Source organism: Maniola hyperantus, chromosome 16, assembly GCF_902806685.2.
Source record: "Maniola hyperantus chromosome 16, iAphHyp1.2, whole genome shotgun sequence".
NCBI lineage: Eukaryota > Metazoa > Arthropoda > Insecta > Lepidoptera > Nymphalidae > Maniola > Maniola hyperantus.
Window position 1 is genome coordinate 13,581,049 of NC_048551.1, and position 10,752 is coordinate 13,591,800.

The following is a 10,752-nucleotide window of genomic DNA, read 5'->3' on the forward strand; positions in this document are numbered from 1 at the left end:
CCGATATAGAGGACTGTACTGGATGCTCTCAAGGAACTCCAGACTTTCCCTAGACAACAAGCTCCTGATATACAAGACAATAATAAAGCCGATATGGTCATACGGCATTGAGCTCTGGGGATCAGCATGTGACTCTAATATTCAAATTGTACAAAGAGCTCAAAATTACATTTTGAAACAACTATCCAACGCGCCATGGTTCTTGCAGATATCGGAACTCCATGAGCACTTAAATATCAACACAGTAAAGGAAGAGATTAGAAGCTATAGTTGCAACTACAAAACAAGACTTACTAACCATCCAAATCGTCTGGCAGTGCAGTTGACAATGCCGCAGGCGATTTGTCGACTAAAGAGAAAGCATATATTGGATAATTAGCTGAGACCCATGGAGTTTTCCCGCTGGGGAAGTTGTCTCCAATCACGCCAACCAGTCCTCCAACCAATCTGCTCATAGTCCATCGACTGATCGCATGATAAGGCACAACAAAAAAAAAAAAATGAAAATTCTAAGAACATTTTTTTTTAATGTTCGATCTTTGGCCAATCAAAGCGCAGTATTTTACATTCATACTTGTATTGGCAGGGTTCGTCGCTGACGGAGGGCAATCGCGGCAAACGCTCGAAGCGCAGCGGGCCTGCAGCTAACGGGAACCACGATGGGGAAAATGATGCCAAGAACGTAAGTATACACAAAACATGAGGTGCCGTGAGATAACCGACAGAAGTAAAGCTGCACTCTATCTCGCTCACTCATAAAGCCAAATGAGAGAGTGAGAAAATGCTTTACTTCTGTCGAGTGTTCCATATGGCTTTGTTATCATATAAAAATATCCTGTGCTACTATGTTTTCCTGGTACTTTAAACTGCAGTTGGTGTCACGTGAAAAAGGTCTCTGACCTTAAACTTCTGCAGTGAGTGATTTATCAGTCTAGATATTGGTGTCTCGTTAAAAGACCGACCATGAACTTGCGCAGCAGGTGATTTATCGATTTATCTGATGGCAAGAAATGAAGTAAAGGTCAAGTAACGTAACGTGCACGGGACGGGACGAGAAGATTCCTTGAACTACTATTGGATAACTCAAAAACGGACGGGATGAGACGTTCTAGTTATCCAATAGTAGTCGAAGAAATCCTACCGTCCCGTCCCGTGCACGTTGTTTAACTTGACCTATAGTTCCAATAGCAGTGGGTAGTTGGGATATCTCTTGTATTACTTTGCTTTCCTGGTACACTGCACCTGAGTACCTGGTGCACTGGTGGTATGCACGTGAACTAGTTGGAGACATGTTAAAAGGTCTCTCTAACCTTGTACCTACAGAGGCTGATTAATAGATGTAAGGCGGGGAATGGTGGGGAAGGAAGCATTGCATTTTGCCTAATGCTTTTGTCGTACAGGAGAGCGATGTTCCGGTAACTCCAACCACTCCGAACCCGAAGAGCAGCAAGAAGGAGAAGAGCAAAGCGGCCGACGACGATGACGACGACGGCAACTGGACGGTGGACGTCAGCGAGGCGGCCGTCAGGGCCAGGATGCAAGGTTTGTTACCTGTTTTGGTACTACTGAGCACGGGTCTCCTCTCAGAATGAGAAGGGTTGGGCTATACTCTACCACGCTGGCCAAATGCGGGTCGGGAGACTTCACACACCTTTAAGACCTTATGGAGAACTCTCAGCCATGCAGGTTTCCTTACGATGTTTTCCTTCACCGTTAAAGCGAGTGCAGATAATTGCTTAAAACACACATAGCTCCGGAAAGTTATTTTTGCGTGCCCCGGGACCTTTCGTATAAGAGGCGGGCGCCTTAACCAGGCTATCACGCCTTCAATATGTATAAAAGTTATTGCAGTTTACATTGCATTGCTGGAGCGAGCTGCTAATGTTTTGCGAGAAAGCGAGAGCCGCTTTTTATTATTGCTTGATAGGCTGGCGCTTGACGACAATAATGCTTTAAAGCAATGATGAGGTCTAGGTTGGAGTTGTCTAGAAGATGCCTATTCACTATTGTTTTGATGGTATTTATGTTATACGTGGCAGTAAACACGGACGCCGGAAAGGCATTCCACACCTAGTAATAATAGAACTCGTTTTCAGATCTAACGGAGGGCGCAAAGAGCATGACTCTATCGGAGGACAGCGAGAAGAACGAGAAGCAACGTATGGATATCTTCTACTCGTTCCTCAAGCAGCGCGCCGACGCGGGCGACGTGGAGGGCGCCAAGGCCATCAACGACATCTTGCACGAGGCCGACCGGTAAGTCGAAGCATTCCAAACTAGCTTTATGCCCGCGACTTCCTCCGCGTTCCTTAGAGGTTGAATTTTTAAAAATCCATTCTTAGCAAATGTTCTACGTCATGAAATAAAATAAAAATAAAAATATTTTTATTTAAATAAACTTTTAAAAGTACTTTTAAATCGTCAAATGCATCTACCACTGGTTCGGAAGAAAGGCTTCTTCCGAGAAGAACCAGCAAGACACTCGGCGGTTGCTCTTTTCAAAGATTTGATATACAATATAGCTATCTGCATGCCAAATTTCAACCCGTTCTGTCCAGTATTTTGAGCTAGATTGCGTTGATAGATCAGTCAGTCAGGCACCTCTTATACGTTTACAAGTCGCATCGGTAAAATTCGTTTGCGCAGAAAAGCGCAACCTAACGCTAACTAAAACCTAATGTACATTGTACACCAATGAAATACAGGCCTTGTTGCTTGACGTTAAGATTTGAAACACAGTAACAACCGACTTGTGCACAAAATATGGCGCTTAGCCGTGGATACCTTGATAAAAGGGACAGAAAAACAAGAAGATGTTTTGTCAAAGTTACTTATTTATTACTTTAAATTGTTTCCAGTCTGGAAGTGAAGGCAAGAGCGCTGTTGGTAGCATTCGAGGTGCTTGTAGGCGCGAGCACACTAGCGGCCGACGTGAAGAAGCATCGCGCCCTGCTGCTGCGCCTCGCACGCGCCGATCCTAAGGCACCCCGAGCGGCGTTGCATGCGCTCACTGCGCTCGCGGCCACCAATGCTACTTTGTTGCCTAAAGTGCCCGCCGCCTTGAAGGTAACCAACCATTACTATCTTTTATTCAATTTCTTTCTTCGATATCACGTAATCGTGCGTTCCAATCTACATTTACTGACCGGACTGTTCGCGTTTACCGGACCGGATTAATTGCGGAAACCAACCCTGAGGGCAGTAGCCAGATATGGTGAAACTACGAAAGGGCTTTCGCAATAATTGAATGCGTGTACAACATTTTGTGTCTGCTGTTAACCGTTGAGGAGTTCCCTCGTTAGGAGCGAGGAGTTCCCTCGTTAGGAGCTAACCCTGAGGGCAGAAGCCAAGTATGTCATGGTGAAACTAAGAAAGGGTTTTCACAATTAAATGCGTGTACAACATTTTGTGTCTGTGCTGTTAACCGTTGAGGAGTTCCCGTGTTAGGAGCTAACCCTGAGGGCAGAAGCCAAGGATGTCATGGTAAAACTAAGAAAGGGCTTTCACAATTATATGCGTGTACAACATTTTGTGTCTGTGCTGTTAACCGTTGAGGAGTTCCCGTGTTAGGAGCTAACCCTGAGGGCAGAAGCCAAGGATGTCATGGTGAAACTAAGAAAGGGCTTTCACAATTAAATGCGTGTACAACATTTTGTGTCTGTGCTGTTAACCGTTGAGGAGTTCCCGTGTTAGGAGCTAACCCTGAGGGCAGAAGTCAAGGATGTCATGGTGAAACTAAGAAAAGGCTTTCACAATTAAATGCGTGTACAACATTTTGTGTCTGTGCTGTTAACCGTTGAGGAGTTCCCGTGTTAGGAGCTAACCCTGAGGGCAGAAGTCAAGGATGTCATGGTGAAACTAAGAAAAGGCTTTCACAATTAAATGCGTGTACAACATTTTGTGTCTGTGCTGTTAACCGTTGAGGAGTTCCCGTGTTAGGAGCTAACCCTGAGGGCAGAAGTCAAGGATGTCATGGTGAAACTAAGAAAAGGCTTTCACAATTAAATGCGTGTACAACATTTTGTGTCTGTGCTGTTAACCGTTGAGGAGTTCCCACGTTAGGAGCTAACCCTGAGGGCAGAAGCCAAGTATGTCATGGTAAAACTAAGAAAGGGCTTTCACAATTAAATGCGTGTAGAACATTTCGTGTCTGTGCTGTTAACCATTGAGGAGTTCCCTCGTTAGGAGAGGATGTCATTATGAACTTTAGAAAATCGCTTTCATAATTAAATGCGTATACAATATTTCGAATCAGTGACGTTAACCGTTGCAGAATTCCCTCGTTAGGAGCCAACTTTGAGCGCAGCAACCATACAATGCTTAACCTTAAAACTAATTTTTCAGTTGCTGTATGACTATGACATCGTGGAAGAGAAGACCATCCTAGAGTGGGCAGCCAAGCCGTCCCGCAAGTTTGCCTCCAAGGAGATAGTCGCGGACGTGGTGCGACGCGCACAGCCCTTCATCGACTGGCTGCAGCAGGCGGACGAAGAGGACTCTGACGAGGAGAGCGAGGAGGATATCGAGGTTTGTGAGCCCTGCCGGTGCCGTGTGGTGACGGCAGATCAGAATACAGTTGGCTCTAGCCCTCCTCTTGCCGTGGGTGTCGTACTAGGCGACTGAAGGAATATAACGGAGAACGGGCAGCAGCGTCCTCTGTGCTACTGCGATCATCAACCCGTCTGCCCAGCGTGGTGATTATGGGCGAGCCCTTCCGTTGGGAGAGGCCTTTAGTCCAGCATTGGACTGTTACAGGTTATTGAGGACTCCTGTAGCTGCCAGCCTTCCCGCATGTTCACGTCCAAGATTTAGACCTGCCAAATTTCATGGTTCTAGGTCAACGAGAAGTGCCGGTTTTCTTGACAGATACGACAGACAGACATACAGACAACAATGTGATCCTATTAGGGTACCTTTTTGCCCGACTAGGAGAGTTATTTTCTTTTGAGGTACGGAACCTAAAAACAAATCCATTCAATTTTCAGATCGAGTACGATGACCGCGCTAAAGCCACGCCCATCAAGGCGGTGTCGACGCCCGCGCCCAAGCCCCAGCCCGACGAGGACGGGGACATCGACGTGGACATCGATGCCATATAGACTCGACCCACCCCCCTCCGCCGTCCCGCACCCCCTCCCCACCACTACACACACACAACCCCCAACGTATCCCGAATTTGGAGAATTCACTTCACTTACAATACTTACTTGAATCAAATACCTAAATATCGCTATCCCACTGTCTGCCGTACTCGCTAGTCGTTACTTAAGATTGAGCTAAAACGAGACAGATTTATGTGAGAGATATAGCTCTGTCTCGTTTTAACTTAACTTAAGTAACGGTTAGGCGACTCTGAGTACGGTAGTTTGAGTGCCGAGTCGCTAATCGTTTCTTAAGATTGAGTTAAAACGAGACAGATTTATATTAGAGATATAGCTCTATCTCGTTTTAACTAAACTTAAGTAACGATTAAGCGACTCTGAGTACGGCAGTTTGACTAACAAATTAGAGCGTGAGATTGGACCCCATTGTGGTGGGGTGCGTCTCTCGCTCGTCAGTCGAAGTGGGATAGCGTTATGGTATATCTAGGTTTTGCTTAAAATAGGTATTACTAGTAAGCAATCCGTATATATTATAGATTCATGGCCCGAATACATACCAGGCAGATCATTTGTTTACATCGTCAACATAGTTTACGTCGTACAGTGTTTTATGAAAAGGGCTAACTCTTCTGATATTCGCAGGCGATAACTTACGGTGGTTTTCATTTACGCAAACTTATTTTATTTCTCCCTTCATCATGACGATTTTTTTAAAATGAAACACTGACGATGTAAACCCCTGTTTTGTTCATAAAATTTATAAAATAAGTCCTCTTTGAAACCCATAAAAATGTTACCAATAAGTTTAGCGTTAAAATCGCCAAGCAAGTATAAGAGCGACCGCACAGGGGCAGTGAAGCAGTCGTGAATAAAATCTGCCTTTCATTGGCATTTTCAAGCAGTTACCATACACATGGTACGGCATTTATGATGAGTTTTATTATTATTATTAGGTTTTATTAATTCACATGACCTTTTTAAACCACTCTTTTTAATCCTCATTATTTTAAATTGTGTGCGCAGTCTTATCGTCTTTATTTGTGTTAATACGATTTGTTTAGATGCAAAGAAAATAGTTTGGTAAAAAAAATCTGTAGGACCTGTGTTAATACGATTTGTTTAGATGCAAAGAAAATAGTTTGGTAAAAAAAATCTGTAGGACCTGCTACATGTATTTATGCAATGTAAGCACCAGTACTTAGAATGCAGAGTTGCATAATTCTCATCTTATCTTTTTCGGGCTATAAGAAGCTAAAGTTTGGCCCACGATCGAAATACTGATGCTTGTCATACTGGCAACAGTTTGCCTACTTTAACACGAGTAGTTTTCACGGCGTAAAATATTCATCATTATTGTACTTTATTGGGAAGTGCGAACTCATTGTTTTTTTTCTATCAGTCACACTGGTACTAGTTTCAACTTTTTTATTAATTGTAATTCCCAACGAGTCACACTGTAGCTTGGGCGTTACTCGGTGGGATTTTTTTTGATAGATTCCCAACGAGTCGCACTGTTACACGATTGGGTGTGACTCGTTGGGAATCTATCATAATCTTCACTGTAAAGACTTCGGCCGTGGTTAGTTAGCACCCTACCGGCAAAGCCGTACCGTACCGCCAAGCGATTAAGCGTTCCGGTACAATGCCGTATAGAAATCTATCAGACTTAAATGCAACTGCCATACCCCTTCCAAGTTAGCCCGCTTCCATCTTTTGGATCAGGATTTTAAAAATCTACTGCACTTGACTTCTCAAACTATGCAGTCCCTTCCAATTTCATATTGCAAACTGCAGTCGACTGCTTAAGCGGTCAGTTCTCGAGCTGCCCGTTGTGCGGCCGCTCTAACAAGTGGACGACGGGCTCCATGCGATGCATTTTTACTATTAACATTATACTATAGTAGTCGCTCTACGGTAAGGTAAAGTTAGACATTTTTAATCTCAAAAACTAACTCAGGGTGTGATGGTTTAAGGTGAAAGGCAAGTCGTGAGAAACAGCTTCTAATAAAACTTGAAATAGCAAAATGTACTATTTTTTTTGGGTTCAAGTCATCTTTTTACACCATTTAACTAATTTCAATTTTTTTTTTCATTTTCATCTAAATATATGTATAAAACGAAAAGGTGACTGACTGACTGATCTATCAAACCACAGCTCAAACTACTGAATGAAAAAATACTAGCTTATGCTAGCGACTTCGTCCGCGTGGACTACACAAATTTTGAACCCCTATTTCACCCCCCTTAAGGGTTGAATTTTCAGAAATCCTTTCTTAGCGGATGCCTACGTCAGAATAGCTATCTGTATGCCAAATTTTAGACTGATCCGTCCAGTAGTTTGAGCTGTGCGTTGATAGATCAGTCAGTCAGTCAGTCACCTTATCCTTTTATATATTCACCGCCGTACTCAGAGTTGCTAATCGTTACTTAAGATTGAGTTAAAACGAGACAGATTTATGTGAGATATATAGCTCTGTCTCGTTTAAACTAAAGTTAAGTAACGATTAAGCGACTCTGAGTGCGGCGGTTAGAGTAAAATTAAGAAATAAAAAATAAAAATCTTTTTTATTCGTATAAACTTTTATACAAGTACTTACGAATAGTCGGATGCATCTACCACTAATGAAGAAGAAAGCCACCACGTAAGAAATGTCTAAGAAGCTGTTTCTCACTATACTCGGACAGAGTAAGCTAGATATTTTAAAACTTTCAATAGTGTGTACGTAATTTTTTTCCTATTAAGGCGATATACCTAAATACTGCTAGGTTTTAGCGGAAGTCTCAAAAATTGCTGTGCAAACTAATTTTTAATATAACTATAATAGATGTATCATAGCCGTGTACCCATAGTCTGTAGCGATATTTCGATAGTATGCTTTGAAAATGTTAAGGCGAATACTCACTTTTATTGCGTACAATTTGAGAAATCGCGAATCCACCACGCACCGTAAGGCAGGTTCCATACTATATGATATTAATAATTCAGCTATACATTTTGAAGGCATTGACGTCTGTAAGAGTACGCAAGTTACTCGAACGAACTCGCTAATTTCTAGTGGGAGGCTACGGCCGTGGCTAGTTACCACCCTACCGGCAAAGCCGTGCCACCAAGCGATGCCGTGTAGAAACCGAAGGGGTGTGGTTTAATAAAAAACTGATTTACCCCTTCCAGGTTAGCCCGCTTCGATCTTAGACTGCATCATCACTTACCACCAGGTGAGATAGCAGTCATGGGCTAACTTGTATCTGAATAAAAAAAAATGTTTGTGGCTGAAATGTTATTTCACCTAGCATCGAATGGCTTGATGAGTTATCGGTGCGATGCACCATTCGTGCCGAAATCCAGCGCGCGAATAGTGTTGAACAGCCTTTACAAAACTACTAATTATATGTATGTAAAATAGTTATTTCAGCCTATCAAATAAACAATGTGACTAATTTTTGCTGTACACAATCCTCTAACAAAGCTCAATGACAGGTCTAAATATATTGCTATCCCTTTCATAATTACTCGCTATAGAATAGGATAGCACTAGAATAAGACCTGTCAAAATAGTTAAGTTTAGAGATTGTATACAACAAAATTAGCCAAATTGACTCTTCCACATTGCCTTAGCTTCTTTTATTTGGAGTTCTGATGATATTCGAGAGAAAAAATTGTACGTCATAAACTTAGTGCTGTCATTCGCCTTAAAAGCTAGGGTGACTAAACAAACCCATTTTTCTACCCCCTTACAAATTTACAATATGTTCCTATAACTTACATAGATATTTCTTTCTATGTTTTAAAACCGATTTCTTTATATATTTTGGTATGTAGTGTGTAATACGGGTATAACATCTTGGTTTCGTCACGTGATCTCTATTCGAATTAGGTCATATACACACTTGCGACATCGACGCGTCCATAGGCGTTCTATGCGCGGATCATACGCGTGCGCAGGTGTGCATCCACCTTTAAATTAGAGCCTCTGAAATACGTCACCCGACTACACTATACATATATACTCTGTCTGCGGAAAGTGATAGTAAAGCGCTCTCTGTTTTAATTCACTTTCGAAATACAATTCAAAATTACTTTCAAAAATTCAATTATAACAAAACATGGTTTCGTTTGTGATTGGTTGGTGACTCGAAATGGTTAACGCCCACAGAGATTTTTGTCTCTATCATTTGTATGAGATTACGTAACAGAGAAAGCACTATTCTACGTTCTTTCCACAGATAGAGTATGGCGCGACGTGGAGCGGCGTATGGTGTTGCAAGTGTGCGCGGGCCATTATCAAATACTTTAGTCACAAAATACGTGTGACTATATCTATCTATGGTATATAAATAACACAAAACATGGTTGGTTATGCATTGCAATTTTGTTTTTCTTTTTTTCGTAATATGTTAATAAATATATTAGTATTTAATTAAATAATAATATTGTAAATTGGCAATATACGTGCGCACGAAGTTGAAAAAATGCTAGAGAAATTTGTCTAAAGAATCTTAGATTTTTTAAATATCTCTTTTTTTTTAAATATTTTATTAACAGGCTTTTACATTTATGTATGTCAGCCTAATAAACAACTCTTGTATTTTGTAAAGCTCACAGCACATCAGCTGATCGCGCCTTGTCGCGTTTGCGCTGAAATGGTTGTGAACTTATGACGTCATCGTATCCCTTTTATATTTTTTATTGTATGTTTTTAATCTTATTTAATTACTGGCTGCCCCGGCGAACTTCGTACCGCCTAACAGTCGATTCAATTTTTTTAATTTTTACTCTCCGTAAGAACCGTCCTCGTACTTCAGGAAATATTATAAAAAAAGAATTAGCGAAATCGGTTCAGCTGTTCTCGAGATCTGCGATCAGCAACACATTCAGCGATTCATTTTTATATATAGAGATTATTATTTTTGAAATAATAATAATTTAGATGAAATATTCATTTTTTCGACTTGGTGCGTCGGTTTGTATGTAATGTAGGTTAATTTGTGAGCTAGAACGGAGACGCGTGCGGTTTTGTATTATACCTACAGTTGGCCAGCCGTCAGCGGGCTCGCTCTTTGAACACTATTGATGAATAGAAGGTTTTGAAATTGCCGTCTGACAATTTTATTAGTTTTGTTTTGTATGCAATACATTTGGATTCTGAAAACAGTTGTTTTATTTGTTTTTAGGGTTCCGTACCTCAAAAGGAAAAACGGAACCCTTATAGGATCACTTTGTTGTCTGTCTGTCTGTCTGCCGGTCTATCAAGAAACCTACAGGGTACTTCCCGTTGACTAAGAAGCATGAAATTTGACAGGTAGGTAGGTCTTATAGCAGACATAAGAGGATAAATCTGAAAACCGTGAATTAAGAGTTACATCACACAAAAAAAATTAAATTTTGGTAATAAACTAATAGTACTTTCAATTTTCGAAGTAAGATTTACTATATCAAGTGGGGTATGCAAAATGTCGAAAAAATACGACTAGTACGGAACCCTCGGTGCGCGAGCCTGACTCGCACTTGACCGGTTTTTTTAAGGTAATGCACGAGCGGTTCAATGACCGACAGTTAAATCAGTTAAATAGCCGCCTATGAGTCAGGTGCAGTGTTTCCTTCCTAGTGGTCAGTTTGATAATTTGTTGACCATTTTGTAGGTACAGTACG

The 10,752-nt window shown here is 41.5% G+C and overlaps 1 protein-coding gene across 4 annotated transcripts in view; it reads left to right on the forward strand.

Annotated features, from left to right (window-relative positions):
• Window positions 1-6,199, forward strand: part of eIF5 (eukaryotic translation initiation factor 5) — a 36,946-nt gene extending 30,747 nt beyond the window's left edge. For all 4 annotated transcript variants that reach the window (XM_069503872.1, XM_034976971.2, XM_034976970.2 and 1 more), the window contains exons 8-13: window positions 587-682; window positions 1,401-1,542; window positions 2,097-2,256; window positions 2,859-3,066; window positions 4,345-4,527; window positions 4,986-6,199. In XM_069503872.1, coding sequence (XP_069359973.1) covers window positions 587-682; window positions 1,401-1,542; window positions 2,097-2,256; window positions 2,859-3,066; window positions 4,345-4,527; window positions 4,986-5,099 — 903 coding nt within the window. In that variant the 3' untranslated portion in view covers window positions 5,100-6,199. The remainder of the gene's footprint in view (window positions 1-586; window positions 683-1,400; window positions 1,543-2,096; window positions 2,257-2,858; window positions 3,067-4,344; window positions 4,528-4,985) is intronic.
• The last annotated feature ends 4,553 nt before the right edge of the window (window positions 6,200-10,752 follow it).